Source organism: Meles meles, chromosome 13 (assembly GCF_922984935.1).
Source record: "Meles meles chromosome 13, mMelMel3.1 paternal haplotype, whole genome shotgun sequence".
Taxonomy (NCBI): Eukaryota; Metazoa; Chordata; class Mammalia; order Carnivora; family Mustelidae; genus Meles; species Meles meles.
In genome coordinates this window covers 7,166,775-7,185,165 of record NC_060078.1, presented here as the reverse complement: position 1 = coordinate 7,185,165, position 18,391 = coordinate 7,166,775, and the positions used below count along the sequence as shown (strand labels likewise).

The 18,391-nt window shown below is 47.2% G+C and overlaps 1 protein-coding gene across 1 annotated transcript in view; it reads right to left on the bottom strand.

Moving 5' to 3' along the window:
- The window catches only part of LOC123955291 (contactin-associated protein-like 3), a 190,684-nt gene that overhangs the window by 152,973 nt on the left and 19,320 nt on the right, over positions 1-18,391 (bottom strand). Inside the window, 2 exon segments of the mRNA XM_046027167.1 lie at positions 9,328-9,521; positions 18,215-18,325. Of these exon segments, the coding sequence (XP_045883123.1) occupies positions 9,328-9,521; positions 18,215-18,325 (305 nt within the window).

Sequence of the window (18,391 nt, the reverse complement as noted above, 5' to 3'; positions counted from 1 at the left end):
GCGCCTGGGTGGCTCAGTGGTTAAGCGTCTGCCTTCAGCTCAGGTCATGATCCCAGGGTCCTGGGATTGAGGCCCGCATCAGGCTCCCTGCTCAATGGGAAGCATGCTTCTCCCTCTCCCAATCCCCCTGCTTGCTGTGTTCCCTCTATCACTGTCTCTCTCTCTCTGTGTAAAATAAATAAAATAGAAAGAAAGAGAGAAGGATGGAAGGAAGGGAGGGAGGAAGACAGCCTTCATTTTATTGTATTTCAGGGTTAGTTAAGGATGAGAATACATCATACATTATTACACTACCAAGTCTTGATACCGAAGGACAAGGATTAATCTCACTTTTCTTTGATGCCCCTTAATGGTGTTTAAGTATTTTGGGGGGCATTTCTTGTCAATTTAATTGTTTATGATTCTATTATAAATGAAGTCTATTATAAATGAAGTCTATGGTTCCTTTATCATTTAACTAATTACTTATAGGTACAAAGAGAAATTAATTAATTTTGGAAATTACTTTCATGAGGAGATACATCACTGTTTTATTTTATTATTTTTTTTTATTTCCCAGGAGATTTTCTATGGTTCTACAAGAACATATAATAATTTATCTTCATTTCTAATTTTTATGCCTCTTGTATTATTTCCCTCTCTATCTGAATGTACTTCATAACTTGAGAATGTACATTTAGAGGCTTAGAAAGGAGAGCTTAACACGTTCATCTTTTTTTTTAAGGTTTTATTTATTTATTTGACAAAGGGAGATCACAAGTAGGCAGAGAGGTAGGCAGAGAGAGCAGAAGGGAAGCAGGCTCCCTGCTGAGCAGAGAGCCCAATGCAGGGGTTAATCCCAGGACCCTGGGATCATGACCTGAGCTGAAGGCAGAGGCTTTAATCCACTGAGCCACCCAGGGGCCCCATCATGTTTATTTTTTAAGGTCATGTGGAATAAGTGCTTTTAAAAAGCCCTTCAAATTCTCAAAAGTAAAGGAAATCCCAGATTGATTATCTCTGACACAAGTTTTGAAATAAGGCAGAAGTAGAAGTTTAAAACTTAATCCGGAGATGAACAAACAATAAGGGGAAAGACTACTTTATACCTAACTAAGACAACCCATTATGAAGACAAGTCACCCATAAGACCTCATGACAGAAACGTGAAAAACACTGGTCGCCTTTAGATTGCCATGTTAATCCTGTTCCCTGCATAACACTGCTCAGTAAATGATACTGCAGCAAATAGGCAGCCATATGGAAAATCCCATGAGCACAGATCCCTACCTCATGCCTTAGACAGATACAAAACGGACTAAACCAGGGATCAAGAAACCTGTAGCCCAGAGACAAATGCAGTCGATGCATGTTTTTGTAAATAAAGTTTTATTAGAACACAGCCGCACTCATTCACTTACACAATGCCTGTGGCTGCTTTCACACAAGGGAGGAGCTACAACAGAGACTATATGGTCTACAACACTAAAAACGTTTGTTATCTGCCCCTTTACATAACAAGCTAGCAGACCCCTGGAACACACCAGCAGTCCTCTCAGCATGATAAATCTGAACATATTTAGAGGACCTCCAGCTTCTCAACTGATGCCCCGACAGTACTGGCTGGAAATTTGAGGACTGCTAATCAGAAATTCTCACCACTTTGGAGTTTTAAGACCAGCTACATTAACATTTTTTTTTAAATATTTTATTTATTTGACAGAGAGAAATCACAACTAGGCAGAGAGGCAGGCAGAGAGAGAGGAGGAAGCAGGCTCCCCGCGGAGCAGAGAGCCCGACGTGGGGCTCGATCCCAGGACCCTGGGATCATGACCTGAGCCGAAGGTAGAGGCTTTAACCCAGTGAGCCACCCAGGCACCCCAACATTTTTTTAAATACTGAAAACCTGTCATCCTCTTTTGCAAAATACTATTATGTATTTCATTGCTGCCTTTGTCTATACAAATTTACAAAATGTACTCTGCATCAAAGGTGGAAAACTGTTCTAACTGCAGGCGGCCACAATTTCTGCAACTTGCAGAGATACTGTACAAGGTTACAGTAGAGTACACACCACACTTGCGCATTCTATATATTTACAGCATCTGCAAGTTGTAGAAAGTGTAGAGTTGATGGTTCCTCCACCTGAGACCAACTTTTGGTACAACATCCTCTGAAGCTCCACTGCCCGAGTTGCAAGGGGCTGGGAAGAATCTCGAGGAGACTCTGCTAGAGATTCCCTGAGCTTCCCTGCCTTCCGCCCCCCTGAGACTCAGCTCAAGGACATTTCCTTTCAATGACTGTGCTACTGCAGAAACTTTTCTGTAAGAACTTAATTTTTCCATTGTTCACTATTCCTGCTTAACACAAAAAAGATTTTTTTTTATTTTTATGCTCTTTCAAGGAATTTTTAAAAATCCGACTTTTAATGAAGTAGGTACAAAGGATAGACAGAAAAACAAGCCAGAGACCCTGACTCCAGAGCTGATATGAAAGTCATGAGATGAACGAGTGCAGTGGAGTGAAAGAGAGTAGTGTGCGAGACATGAGAGAGTGGTGTGTGAGACACGAGAGAGTAGTTTGTGAGACACGCGAGAGTAGTGTGTGGGACACGAGAGTAGTGTGCGAGACGTGAGAGAGTAGTGAGCGAGAATGCAGGGAGTGTCCAAGCAATTTCAGTACAGAGTGAAGGTTTTGAGGTTGGGGAGGATTGTCATTGACAGAGAAGGAAGGAAGGTAGGAGGGAAGGGAGGGAAAGAAGAAGGGGGGGAGAAGAACGGTTTTCTAGAATGGAATCCAGCATTTAACTGCTGTTACTGAGACCTGCAATTAAGGGCACATGGGAGACTACCTTAGACTCAATAGGCATCATCCTTGTCCAATTTTGTGGGGAAGAAGTGTTAAACTTCTCACTCTCATATTTGGCACCAAAGCCTCCCACTGCATAAGCTGCATCCCAGTTGTGGCTAAGGTTTCCATATCATTAACTACACATCTGGTTGAGGCCTATTTGAGAACAGCAACTTTCCCTTAATGCAACCCAACAGGCCATTATCGAGGAACCATAATAGGCCTGGGCCTCCCCGGAGATCAGTCCCTGACCTAATGGCCCTCAGAGCCCAGGAAGGGAAGACACATGTAGAAAATCTAATTGCCATCCACAACGGTTAAGCACCATCCACACAGAAGGGTCGAGGGGGCTGCCATGGTGATCGGTATGCTGTAGGTGAGCAGCAGGACAGTTAAGTGGGAGATACCCATGTCCCCGCAAGGCTGAGTACACGGAAGTGACCGATAATGGAACTGTTAAGTGCTGCTCCCATTCTGCTATAAACCGACTGGTCTCAGAGCCGCACTTGGACCTGGCGAGTCTCGCATTGGCCCAGACCCCAGGGTGACCTTGCAGACCCTGCACACCCTTTCTGCAACTGCCTGTGTTAAGTGGGGCTTGGTTCGGTCGGGTCATCAACTGAATAGTAAACGTGCGCACCCAGCCCTGAAATAAACCGGCACAGACTTAGTGACTGAACTCCCAGGGGTGCGGCCGGTGTGTTTCCCTTCTGCTCCCCGCCAAGCTGCCTACTCAGCACTCGGCTTCCTACTTCCTTGCACACACACTTCCTTATTTCTGATTCAAGTTGTGCTTATTATGATTGCATACAATTCTTATCCCTCTTTATTCTGAAATCACGTACGCGTCTCATGATTTTTCTACTTACACCAAGTAACCATGGTTCATTTAAATCTGAATTCAATATTTTGGGTTTTTTTTCTGGTGATGCCATGTTTCAAACATATCCTGAACCACAAACACACATGTGCCTGTGACCTGGATTTCACAAGCAAATATTTTCCTGTAGGCGCACCAGCCCCCTCCCTCAAACACATGAACCAGTGCAGAAGTAACTGACGGCCTCATCCCATCTGCATTGCTCCCAGCATTTTCCTGTCATTTCTTCTACCTTAAACCTTTGGAGTCATCTCTGTCACTCTTGGAGAGCACTATGAGGTTGTCCTCTCTTTCCATGTAATGTTACTTAGCCTCGCTAATCAATTGACACTTTCTGCTTGGTTCAGTTTGTAAATTATCCAAAGTTGAACAGAGTTTCAAATTCTTTGCTATTTCTCTTTTATTTTCACCCAAGGACCTACTGATACACATTTTCTCAAGGCAAAAGATATTTATTTAGTAGAATTATTATACTAGATCCTATGTTTATTTCAAATAATTTATTTTGTTGTTGTTGTTTTTCTCCAAATCCATTTACCAGTCTATCCTTAGACTAAGTCTTTCTCATGCAAACATCTTACAGAGGAAGAAAACACCGCTTGAATTCTAAGTTGTCAGTATGCTCCGTTAACAGCCCAATCTTGAATTCCTAAGAGATACATAATCTTTGAACTTGAGTTCTGATGAGTTAAGAATAAAGCCCTAATTAATGCAAAACATACAGGTTCAAGAAATAATCTAGTTCTCAAAGATGGTACTAACTTAAGCACTTGGTTGTTATTGATAAAAGCAATAAGAAGACACTCCGGGCTTCGTTCCACTAGGTTTGTGACTACTGGGGAGAAAGAGAGTGTCCTGCAGCCAAAGGACAATGGAGTGAGGGTGCTAAGGTCTCATTAAAGGGAGGATCACGTGCTCAGGGTAACAGGTGCCCGGGACAAGCTGCGTCCTCTGGCAGGTTGTAATCTCCTGCAATCCAGGCAGGTAAATTCACTAAAGGAGCAGAACCACCTCTCCTGCAGATTGGACATGGGTCTTTTCAGTCAACACTTCTGGGATCCTCTGGGAATCTTGTTAAATGCAGATCTGTGGGGCGTCTGGGCGGCTCAGTGGGTTAAGCCTCTGCCTTCAGCTCAGATCATAATATCAGGGTCCTGGGATTGAGCCCTGCATTGGGGGGGGGGGGTCTCTGCTCAGCAGGGATCCTGCTTCCCCCTCTCTGTCTGCCTGCCTCTCTGTCTACTTGTGATCTCTGTCTGTCAAATAAATAAATAAAATCTTTAAAAAAAAAATGCAGGTCTGGGATCCAGGAGGCCAGGATGGGGGCTGAAACTCCATTATCTCTGTTAGGAGCCCAGGTGACGCTGGTGGATGGTGGGCCTCCTGTTGAGTTGTAAGGCCCATGGTCATCCAGGTCTTCTCTCTTGCAGAGAAGGGGAGAACAGGAGTAGAAAGACGCAATGTATAGGCAGAGGAAAGCAGATAAATATAAAAGAAAGCAGAGGATCATAAAGAGAGATGAAGACTAGGAGATTTGAAAATATGGCCCTCCCAGCATCCCTCCCTTCTTAGTCCACAGCAGCCCATTAGGGCGGCTGAAAGGTCCTTACATGGCTCTGCCCACAGCCCAAGACCCTTGGTGCCTAGTGTGGGGCAGGTGGGACCACCCGGTGGCAAGGACACTTCCAACAACCACAGATAGGAGTTCTCAGATGGCCCCTCTGCCAGAGCCAGACAAGTCCGAGCACTTCCCCAGGCTTCCAAACCCATCCGTCTACACTGGGGAAAACATGCCAGTAGCTGACCTAGGGAAGGCAGGGGGCAGGCCGCCCTCTTGGGTAGAGCTGAGCCCGAGACCACCTGAATCTTCCTCTTCACAGTGGCTGGACTCCTAAATCACCTAGACCGATTCAATCTCAAGGCTGGTGCAGTCCCAAGACCCTAATAATGCGAGTGGCTCACTGTGCCTAATGTTTGTGCAAACAGCTCATTTACACTCAGTACCTGTCATCCTGGTTGGGGTCTTGCAAGGAGGGAGCCTGTGTGACCGGCCTCTGATAAATGTCCAGGCTGCTGAGTCTCTAATGAGCTTCCGTGGTTGACAACACTTGGCGAGGACAGCTCTCACTTGTTCTGGAGGGAACTCAGCAAGTTCCGTACATCTCTGCTTGGAGAGGACTCCTGGAGGCTCACGCCTGGTTTCCTGTAGACTTCATCCCATCTATCTTTTTCCTTTACTCCTTTCGCTTTGTACCCTGGATACATCATAGTTTTACGACTATGCATCGGTCCTGTGAATCTCCCCAGTGAATCACAAAACCTGAAGAGGATCCTGGGGATCTCCAGACATCCAGGAGGGGAAAAAATGCAGCTCAGCCAACAGTTTACCCAGAGGACCCAGCCAAGTGCACCAGTCTTTAGACCTACAGAAACCGTGACCTAATGGCTCTGTCTCGTATCAGGCCACCAAGAGCCTGGTTGCTTTTTACAGGAGTAGCACAAAACCAGGAAAATGACAGTATCTCTTCTGCTAATAAGGAGGGTAAATATCTCAAGGAAAGTTTTTAGAAACTTAAATTCACCCTCAAATAACTGGCAGCAAAGCATACATTAAAAACCAGCACCGGGGCACCTGGGTTAAGGCCTCTGTGTTCGGCTCAGGTCATGATCCCAGGGTCCTGGGATCTAGCCCCGCATCGGGCTCTCTGCTCGGCGGGGAGCCTGCTTCCCCCTCTCTCTCTGCCTGCCTCTCTGTGAGGCCTCTCTACTTGTGATCTCTCTCTGTCAAATAAATAAATAATTAAAAAACAAACAAACAAACAAAAAACCAGCACCTGGGGCGCCTGGGTGGCTCAGTGGTTGAAGCCGCTGCCTTCGGCTCAGGTCATGATCTCAGGGTCCTGGGATCAAGTCCTGCATCGGGCTCTCTGCTCCGCAGGGAGCCTGCTTCCCTCTCTCTCTCTCTGCCTGCCTCTCTGCCTACTTGCGATCTCTCTCTGTCAAATAAAGAAATAAAATCTTTAAAAAAAAAAAAAAATAGCACCTGAAGAGTAGGAAGGGCTGCCGGGAAAGTATGTGCTTTAGGGTTAAGAGCAGGTCCTGTGTGTGAGAGGGGCCAGAGAGCAGCCAAATCCACCCAATCGTCTTCAAGAGACTGTGGGTAGAATCTCTTAATTATCAGCTCGTGGGACTTACTGTGGCCAGAACCGGCCGCGTATGCAGTCTGGGGCAGAGTCAGCACCACCTGCGCTGTGGGGATGGCTGAAGGAAGTGCAAGGAGGAGCACCTTTCCTAGAGGAGAACAAAATGCAGAAGGAATTCCTGCCCTGGAGGAGCTTCAAGAAACCCTGAGCAGAGATGAGGTCCTCAAAGGTGGGCAGAGCAGGGAGCTCAGGAGAAGTGTCCTACCCCAAGGGAAGGTGGTTTCCACCCATGCACTCATCCAGCAAACATTTACCAAGGCGGGTCTCTGTGAGCAAGCTCCCCGGGTGTGGGAGGAAGGCTACCACACCAGTCTTGACTATGCGACAGCCCGTGAGACAGAGGAGTCCAAGCATCCATCCTCACCTGTGTGGTCTAGGGTCAGTAACACCACTATTCTTGGCCCTTATTCCCCTGGGCTCCTTGAAACAAGGTGCCACATGGTGATGCTTGGGTTTGTGTCCCCTCAAAACCACTTAGCTAAAAAACAGGAATGATCACAATGTCGCATCTGTGTATTGGGGTGGGATGGGGGTAAAACTATGAACCTTGGTTAATACAACCAAGAATAAGCACGAATTAGCAACCCATTACCTGATTTCAAAAAGCAAGATTTACTTTGGAACAAAAGCTCTCTATATAGGTAAATGCTTCCTTAACTTTTAACTGTTATTCATTCTTAATTAATGTTGGTCTTAACCCTGGTTTGGACCTGGCGTTCCTAGAATTAGCTCAGTGTCAAGATGTACTTCCAATCACACACTTGGCAACTGCTTGTTTGGGGTATTAAAGTCAGCTGGTCGGTCCCCTATACACAAATTCTCACCTATTTTGTTCTTTTATCCAGTGTTAGACAACTGACTAGTTCCTCCTAATTCAATTTAAATCAACATCTATTGCTGAACTAGAAAGAGGTCCAGAGATTAAAAAATTAAATAGGACATTATCTATGAAGTTACACTAAGTAAAAGAGTTCTAAGGGAGTTCAAATGAGGCCAATTTGTTATCTAACTAGTATTATAATTTTGTTGCTTGTTAGCATTACAGATACACTAACAAGCTACCAGCTAATAAGTAATGGCTTTTTCACTGATACTTCCCCTCTTACCAAGACAACTCAATTTTTAAAGACTTACCTAAATATCCTTACCTAAATTAAATGGAACATAACTGTGTATTTTTTATTGTGGGTAAATTGTCCTAATATAAAATTCACCATTTCAGCCACTTGTAAGCATGCCATTGTGTACTACTAACAATCACACGGCTGGGCAACCATCACCATCCTGCATCTCCAGAACTTTCTCATCTTCTAAACTGAAGCTGTCCCCATTAAACAGTAATTCTCCATTCCTCCCTTCCCCTAGACCCTGGCAACCATCTAAAGTGTATTTTTTTAAAGATTTATTTATTCATGAGACAGAGTGTGTGGGAACAGGGAAGAGGGGAGAGCAGAAGGAGAGGGAGAGAGAGAATCTCAAGCGGACCCCCCACTGAGTGCAGAGCCAACAGAGAGCTCAATCCCAGGACCCTGAGATCACAAACTGAGCCAAAATCAACAGCTGGAAACTCAACCAATTGAGCCTCCCAGGTGCCCCAAGTGTATTTTTAATAATAAGAAGAAAGTAATTCCTTCTCCACCTGAGAACTCTTCTTGAGGCCACAGCCCTGCCCCTGTTGCCCCAACGGCCAACAGCAATATAGCAGATGCTTACCCTACTCTATCTTTAGAGCTCCTCCCTCAGGGCACCCTATGATCTGAAGACTCAAAACTCTGCGTATCTGATAAAGTCCATATGTTTTAATATCCAGAAGGTCAGGCGAGTGAAATTTAATTCTTCCCAAAGAAGCGTGGGTATGGAATCAGAAGCAGAAAGCACATCCCTGGTGTAAGAGAGTTTAAGTCATTGTGACTCCAAAGAATCCCTGAGATCTACCCCCCATGAATGACAAGGGGCCACACAAGTTCCCAGGTTCCTGCTGGAGCCAGACATGTGTCCCTCAACATGCTGTCATCCAAACGGAGGCTGCCCATGATGTGTGTGTCAGTGTCTGGAGACTTTCAGAAGTCTCACTTAACTGGAGGACTTGGAAGAACGGATTTACTTGGCTGAACAACTGACACCAACTCCCGGACTCTGAGAGGGAAACTACACTAGGCTGCACGTGACCTCACCCCTTCGATCCCACACTACGTCCAGGAACAACGGGGAGACGTTTTCAGTGTTTCACTGCAGCACAGGGTTGTTTGACTTAGTGCATAGATCATACAGGGCCACACGCGTCTTATATTCACTTGAAAACACGCTCAGGTACTTTGGGGGGCTCTGTCTCTGGGCTCAGTCTGACAGATCCGCAGCAACAGGCAGTGACTGGCACAATTCACATCGAGAGACAGCTCTCAGGAAGGAACATACCGAGATGCTTTCTTCTCGCCGGTACTGCTTCCAGTTCCTCCCGCCGTCACTGAACATGAGGACGTAGCTGGTCACCCAGTCGGAGCTCCCGTACCCTCCCTGCGTGGCCACCGCTGTGACCTCCATTCTCTCTCCAAGGTCGACCTGCAGCCACTGGTATTTATCTGACACAAGTGGAGACCAGCCACCGGCCCCTTGAGGGGAAGCAGAAGCGGGAGAAAATAGTAAAGGGGGAGAAATCGTTAAGACCTACATGATCCTGTGAAGAAAGAGATCATAAATAAAACTTATGAAAATCCGAGTTCCAAATTCTGGAATGTATAACCCCCCATGATCACACACACAGACACACACACGCACTTAAGACCACGGGTTAAGTAAACAGATGAATCCTACATTCCTCATGAATTGCTCTGGTTTCTCGGTCATCCCCCTGACTCTCGGGTGTCCAGCGGTCCCAGGCAACAGGTGGTCGACCAAACACCAGGTCACTCCATCCCTGCTTGAGACTAGTGTCTCCGCCAGCCTGTATGTATGACATGCCTTTGGCTGGACCTGACGGAAAACATGCAGACCGTGGTAGAACTAAAAAAGCTGAATTCTGGAATCCCAGCATGAGGAAGTACCGTACGGAATGATGGGATAGGAAGGGTGGTAATGGCAAACCGACACTCATATGCTTACAGATTCATGCAAGAAACAGGCATTCTGAAGAACCATCTGAAATGCAGAGTGGCAGGGGGTGGATGTGAAGGTTTTCCTGCACAGGGAGGGAGAGCCTGAGGGGCAGTGGGGAGCTTGAGGGACAACACAGAGCGAGCGAATAACAAGGACATTCTAGGTTTTCGAGACAACAGGTGCAGAGCAGAAATCACGAGGCTTTGTCTTGTCCAGTGAGACACAGACTCAGAGGAGGCTCCCAGAGGCTGTGTTAGGACGTATTTTGTTCTTCCAGGTCCCAGAAATGTGGGTTTTGAAATTGGAGTTAGACGTCACATCGAAGTTTCTGGTTTTAAATTAATAAGCAATTAAAAAACTGGAAAAAAAACTTGAAACACCTTCTGGAACCGATATTTTGCCAATTATCTGTGTCTAGAAAACACGAGTCATGGAAGTCATCTGTAATATGAAAAGAGGGATTTGGGAAAACAATTTCCCCCACCATCTGACAACTCACTTGAGGTTCTCATAATGAGGCCTAACGCATTAGACCGCATTGACCGTCTTCCCGTGAAGGGCTCTTATGGACCCCTGCACTGGGTTTGCTAAGGCCTGTAGGGCTGGGTGTATGTCAGGAAGTATGTGACATGGTCCCAGGATGGCTGGGAGGGAAATGGAAGTGGGGTGCTTGCATCAGGTTGGGGGTGTCCCCAGGAGGCACGCACAGACGTCTTTTTGCCATGTCCTCTCTTCACCACGTCCTCCCTTCACCACACAACGTGTTCAAGCACGGCCTTCAGGAGAACCCAGATTCTTTCTCATTTCTTTCTACCCAGATTTCCCAGGCTGAATCTTTTTTCAAGTATTCCAAATTTTCCTCTCAATGTACCGCAATTGCCTTTTTCTTTGACCCAGAATCCAAAATGCGCTGCATTTTGGGTTGTTCTATAATGCATTTTTAACTTTTTATTCTGAAATAACTTCCAGTTGCCCAAAGAGCTATAAATGTGGTAAAGGGAATCCCTGTCTCCTTTGACCCGGTTCCCCTCAAAGTTAACATCCTACATCGTCATGGGGCTTTCATCAGGATGAAGGTATTTACATGGGTACAGTATTAATGCAATGACAAATGATATTTGGATTCCCCAGTGTCCCCACTGACCCTATTCCGCTGCATCAGGAGGCTGTTTACACACCGAGTCTCTTCTGTGTCCTCAACCCACGCCAGTTCTGCCACCCTTCCTTGCCTCTCGTGACAAGACTGGTTCTGCAGCTTTGTCCAAGGGCCCCGCTCGTGGCTGATGACTCAAAGTCCTTCTGTATTCTAGCTGAGAGCCACTCACAGTCCGAGGGACATTTCTTGGCAGCCAGGTGTGATTTTTATAATTGTCACAAAGATAACCTTAAGAATTAGGTGTTGGCAATCAGCAGATCATTTTAACATGGAGATTCCACATTTGAAATTGCCTAAGGATCACTTTAGATCTCTGAGGGACTACCGATGTTCTGTATCTGGGCTCATCCTAGTTCGCAGCAGAGTTCTGTAGAAGGTACTGATGAAACCCTTGCTGGCATTTTGCCATCTTTCCCTGTGAATTTTAACCTCTCTCGAGGCCAGGGCGTATCACCAGCATGGCATCACCCACGCAGGGAAGCAAATTCAGTAAACAGATCACGATGCCACCGGCAAGTTGCCCCGGGACCAGCCTCTCCCACAGGTGCAGCTGCCTACCTGCCAACCAGCCTCCCCCACCCACAGGTAACCGACCCTGAACATCTCCTCCTGACCTGCTTCTGGCATGCACGTCAAGCCATCTGATGAGCTTGGGGAGGAGACAGGCATGGAACGGCAGAATCCACTATGCCGGGGGAGGGGGGTTCACTCCAGCAGGTTAACAAGGTCCCCGTGCCCCCAGATCGCTGCTGGGGGCTGATGTGCAGGGGGAGTGTGCATCCCCCACCCCCGCCACCTGCCTCTCTCCCACCTCCGCCCCTTCCTGAATACAGTGTTACAATGTGTACCAAGGAAAACCTATCTGGGGGCCCCACTTGCGTAGAGCAAACTGCAGAGCCTGGAAGGTCACCCCACACAGAACACCCTTCTCCCGCCTAGGGACAGTGTGCTAGCTGTGTGTTGCGGCAGTGAGGGGGGCGTGGCAGGAGGATATGTGCAGCACCCAGTGTCATCCCTCCCACGGGCTGCCGGGTGCTGGATGACAGTCGCGGTTACAACAGGCTGTCCCCACCGCGGCTTCCAGGTGCACGAGGGGCCACAGCCCCGGTGCTGAGCTTTCCGGTGACCTTATCACTGAAAGTCTGTTGCCTGCACTTCTTCCCAGACAAAGGTAAGACGGTGAAGAAAGACAAACTTGTCACGCATGCGTGATGGGCCAAGGACCTCTCCTGGGGCCCCACGTGGGACCCCACAAGCCCCACACGCAGCGAGTGGGACCAGTGTGACAGTCCTTGCCCTGCCGATGAGGAAGACACAGCACTTGGGGTTCCTGTGAGGGTGTTGGATGAAAGCTCGGCCCCCTTCCACTCTCGACCCCTTGTACATACATCTCCCTGCAGTTCCTCAGTTATTCAAGATTGTCTGCTGAGCGCCAGCCAGACTGTATTTAAATCAATCTGTCAGAAGGTTTGTGTCTCTAGTTAATGCTGTGTGACTGCTTCCCCCCCGCACTTTGGGGGCTTTGACAGCGGCAGGGACACTTCCTCGGGGAGAGCAAAGGTTGGCTAGGAAACTCTCAGCGGGGCCTGAATTGCTCTGTCCGCTGATGGCGATGATAGTGACCACGGCCCCTGGTCCTCACGGAACACGTGCTTGTGTGAACCGTTGGCTTTACACAGAGAAGAACATGACCCCGGGGGTGAAGAACCAAACCTCACACTTTCTTTAAGCCTCAGCAAGCACAAGAGCAGCCCTAAGAGACTGTAAGAGACTCTTCGCTCCAAGAAACCAGGGTGGCTGGAGGGCAGGTGGGCGGGGGATGGGGTAGCAGGGTGACAGGCACAAAGGGGGTCACACAATGTGATGAGCCCTGGGTGTCATTTGCAATGATGAATCACTGAACTCTAGCCTGAACCTAACACTGTACTACTTGTTCACTACCTTGAATTTGGAGGGAGAAAAGATACCCACAGAGCAGAAGTAAGTGGATTAATTGGAAGTGAAAAGACCTACCCATCTTCAGAGCATCTATGCCCAGCACATAAGTGGCTCCGCTACAATTGTTGTCAAGGGGAGTGTCCCCCCACGATCAATACTCCGTTGTCTGGGAGGAGATCGCATGCAGCGATGGTGTTCTTTCCTCGTTCACTCTGAGTTCCAGGCAGGGCCCAGCAGGAGCGGGAAGAACAGGAGAGAAGCAGGAGCCCACCGCTGCCTGCCCCAGGAAGGTGACAGGCGTTCCCAGGAAAGTCATGGGTATCCCCAGGAAGGTGACAGGTGTCCCCAGGAAGGTGACGGGCATCCTCAGGAAAGAGGGGCCAGCAGGCAGACGGGCTCTGGAGATGGTGTCAAGGTCCCCCTGACCTCCCCACTCAGGGGTCCTAGGGCTGGACGCGCTGAAGCCTGGGTCAAACGCTGCTGTTCCTGAGGGCATTAAGGCATTTGCTGCAACTCTGTTTCCTCAAGAGGCAGCACCAGCTGTGTCCAGGTAGCATTCCAGCGATCAGGACAGAGTAGGCCCAGAAACCCTGCCTCGGGGCCCTCAGCTCCCCTGCCTGTGTGCTTCCTGCACTGCACTAGGAGCCTCAGCCAGGAGAATGGGACATTTCCCACGAAGGGCACCCAGAGGGGAATGGTCACCACAGCTGCCTCAGTGTGAGCCAGGTCCCTACGTGCAATGCAAAGACGCCCAAAAGGGCTTGGTAAAAAGACCCTTCAAAAGTAAGATGAAAATGCCTGCTTGGTGCACACCCATCACCCTGAGTTTGCTTTAAACGCCAGTGATCTTGAGGAAGAGAAAGCACCCCACAGCCGTTCACTTGTGACCTCCCCAGGGACAGATTTCCATGCCCTTAGGCACTGAGCGTTCTGACTGCAGCTCTGTCTGCATAAAACAGACAAAAATGGGTCAGTCCTGTGTGTTTTGTTTTGCTGTCCTCACACAGACTCCTGAACATGTAGTGGAGACCCACTGAGATATGACCAGAGGCTCTCAGCTCCAACTCGCTGGAAGTTCTGCCCCGGCAAAACATGAGACGGTTCTGCCAATTTCTCACTGTGGAAACAGAACAAGAATTGCCCAGCAAGCCTATCACGATCCGAACAGGTCATAAATCCTTCATTTATGACCGAATAAAACGTGTGACTGAGCTCATTCATGCCCCGTGAAATCTCTGTGTTTACAAGGAGTGCGGCTCTGGGACGTGTCCTAATTCTAGGAGGGCATCCTCTCAGTGGCCCCCTGACTCACGCAGAACAGATGGGATATCAGATCACCCCCAATGCCATTGGAACAGGAGCACCTCCCTCTGCTGTGGGCAGACCCGTGGGAAGTCCAGGGCCCCAGAAGGGCAGGAAGCCAGGCCAGCCCACTGTTCCCCACAGGAGCTCAGCTGCATGCTCTCAAGGCAATGTCTCCTTTTAAAAAAATCCAGTATGGTGGAGGATCGTGTCAGGAAATGCAGGGGGGAGCTGCTCAGAAAACAAAACCATGACAACTAAATTAGCCACCCATTTGTGACTGCTCGGTCAGCTAAATGCCTCTGGGGAAAAAGAAAGAAAATTCCATTGATGCTAAAACTTGCGTTCTCTTGAAGGATGCTATATGGCTTAATACCTAACCATTCATAATCACGCCGTGAGAGCCTCTGATGAAAAGAGGCTGCTTCCTACCTACTGTAGGAAACAGAGTATCCTAATGAACGCAAAAATGGGGAGGCCTGAGCGTCGTGTCACGTGAGGAACAGCATGGTGTGGGGCATGCTGTTCAAGGATGGCATGTGAATATGTCAGAGCAAAGCCCACTCCCCCAATTTCCTCAGAGGGAATGCAGCAATGGGACAACAGTCGGGCTGCAAGGATGGCAGGAAAGAGAACAGGGGGCCCTGGGATCACCATCCCCCCATCAGCCCCTAGTCCAGGCAGGTCTCCTTTCACGTTCACGGCAGCAGAGCAGCTGACCACGGGGGGCCCAGAGAGGTCCCAGCAGCCCTTGTCCCTGGCTATGGTCAGCAGTTCAGGACTCCCATGTCAATTTCAATATGGTGCCTGCGACCCATCAGGGATCCCAGGTGCCTTGGAAAGGATTGCTAACTGGACCCCACCACTTTGGGAGACAGGAAGGCCACCTTAGCTGGTGAATCCTTAGCCAGGGACCCTGGGAAGAAAAAAAGGAAATTCCTAGAAGGGGCAATGCGGATGAACATGGCTGGATGGAAAATCAATGTAAAGATAAAGTGTTTATGCCTTTTCTTAGGGAAGTGATCTGAATCACAGCCTTTCTTGTTAAGCAAATTCTCAGGTGTTGCTCTTCACTCAAGTCATGATCTGGAGGGCGTGAGATTGAGCCCCATGTTGGGCTTCATGCACGGTGCAGAGTCTGCTAGTCCCTCTCCCTCTTCTCCTCGCCTCACTCATGTTCTCTGTCTCTCTAAAATAAGTAAATAAAATCTTTAAAAATAATAAAAATAAAGAAAATTCATGTACTGACTGTTGTCTTACTACCTTATACATCAGGTAGCATCAGGTAGATGCAGCGATCAGCTACATACAAAATCCCTGGTAGGAGCCATGAGGGTTGAGATAGCTCTTCTTTTCCTTAAGAATATTGAAAGCTCAAACACTGCTGTGCAAAATAGGGAGGTAAGACAGACACCTTCTTTACAGCCTCCAGGTACCATAATATAGACTAAGGACATTTTAATCATATAATCAAGTTGTCTAACATGGTTTCCATCACCAGATCTTGCACCAAATTTTCAAAAAATCTACAACTACTATATAGGAAGAATCGTCGTCATTATTATAATCCTCCATATTTTATACAATCCACATTTTACATCATGATATCCTAAACTGAAGTGAACTCATCTGTTCTCCAGCATTTACAAACTCAAAAGAAATTCCAGGAAAGAATCTGAGATGTTGGCTTTAATTTTTTTCTAAGATTTTATTTATTTATTTGAGAGAAGAAGAGAGACAGAGAGAACACAAGCGTAGTGAGGGGCAGAGGGAGAAGCAGGCTCTCCTATGAGCAGGGAGCCATAGGGTGCAGGACTCAATCCAGGGACCCCAGGATCATGTGCCCCAACCAAAGGCAGAGGCCCAACCAATTGAGCCACCCAGGGATGCCGGCTTTCAACAGAAAATATGCATAGATAATCCTTCAGAAGGAACACTGACAAACCATGCTGTCTGAATCCTGCCTCAGGAATGGGTATGAAATAAGATGGTAAAATGAAGGAATATTTAATGAAATATGTATTGTGCACAATCAGAGTAGCAACAGCCACAAGAAAGAACCTCATCAGTTGATTGCCATGCTCTTAAAAAATTAATTTAAATCCGCAAAGAGTGATCTGACTATAGTAAATACATTTGATACTTACAATTTTACAATGGCTGCTTATGATAGTCCAAGTTATTAATTTTTTAATTAAGTATAATGGAAATAAATTCATCTTAAACACTGGGATTTTCCCTTCTGATGCTTATAAACTTCCCAGTGCTACCACACTGATAGGACCAGAGGCCTGAATCATAAAGATATTCTGTATATGCAAATCAGAAACACAATACACAGGCCCCTTGGGATCCTTTAAACTAATTAAGGATGATGCTTATTTGGTTTTTACAGTCTTTGGGCAACCATTGGAAAGTTTAGATGTTAAGCTGGTATTAGAGGAACCACCAGAACAAAAATAATAAATTTGATCATTTAATTATTAATTGAAAACTGGCTTCAGTGAGAGGCTATTTTCACCAGAGGACTGAAAGTCATCATGACTGATGCTTCTAACTATCTGGAGGAGAAAATATCTGGCCAGAAATGGTTCTTCATAGTAAAAGGTCATGAAGGTGGTCCTCAGCGGTGTGATCCCACCCCCCAAACTCACCAAAATCCTCCACTGTGTCCTTACGGGGTCCTATCAGTCTATTCGATCTCTTGTGGGGTTCTGCACTTGACTTTTGAGGACACAATAAAATTCAAGCTATACTTAAACTGTGATCTTAGAAATACTGAATAAAGGGAGGTAAATGCTCCATTCCAACACAATAATCTTCAGAATTTACATTTATGTGGGACACAGTCAATTTTTTTTGGGGGGGGGGACATAGTCAATTTAAAATTTTACTTTCTAGATGGATCATTCATGAAAAAAGTTAATCTATCCCTTTCCAAGGTAGTAAAACATTTGAGTTTTCAGTGCATGTATTACTCAGTCTGCTGAACTAGTATTTGTGCAAAAGTGAAAGCAACTTTGTCCATGACAGTCAAGGAGAAAGAATGAATGAATGAACACCCCCCACCCCCAAGAAAGGAGGCTTTTAGCTCCCTTCCCACAGGTACAATCGGAATCTATTTTCCACAGAAGGCTTTGCCCTGGCTCCTCCCAGGCCAGGTCCTGGGATGGGGCTGTTTCCCCATCAGTACCCCGTGGCAGCTTCCCATATCATTGGTGCCAGCCAGTGGCTTGCTGGGTGTTCCCAGTGCCCATGACATTGGCTCATTCATTTGTTGTTTGGTTTTTTTAAAGACTTTGATTATTTATTTGAGAGAGAGAGAGTGAGAGAGAGATAGAAGAAAGAGCAGGAGCTGGGAGGAGAGGGAGAAGCAGGCTCCCCACTGAGCATGGAGCCAGATGTGGGGCTCAATTCCAGGACCCCAAGATCACTGAGCCATCCAGGAGACCTGTGTTTGTCTTTTTCATTACCCACGATAAGCACACTTGCTAGTCACCCATCCATGGGGTGCTCTGAAATAAAAAAGGATTACAATAATCTGGAGCCTCCAATAATTTCCTTCTGATTTGGATCTCATTTATGACCACTTGCCGACCATCAGCAGGGAAGGGAAACATCAGAACCAACAGAAAAGAAGAGCGCTACAGACGCAGGAAGCTAGAAATGATACAATGCTGAACCTGCTTCTTCACTTCCACCCAGCTGCAATATAATTACCCTTCGAGCCACAAGAATGAATATTAAGTAAGAATGGTCGTTATTCTGAGAAAGCCTCGTGATGGGCTAACAGCAAGACAGCATCAGACTCACCATCTCTGCGATTAAGACTTGCGAACCCCGGGCCGTGGCTCCTGGACAGCTGCGACGAGCAGCTGAAGGACTCTCGTGGCAATGTGGACGCCAGCGGGGCTTCACAGTGATCTGTGCGGAAAATCCCAAGTTCCGATTAACCCCCTGTTCCAGGCATTCCCAAATTCGTCCCTCCCT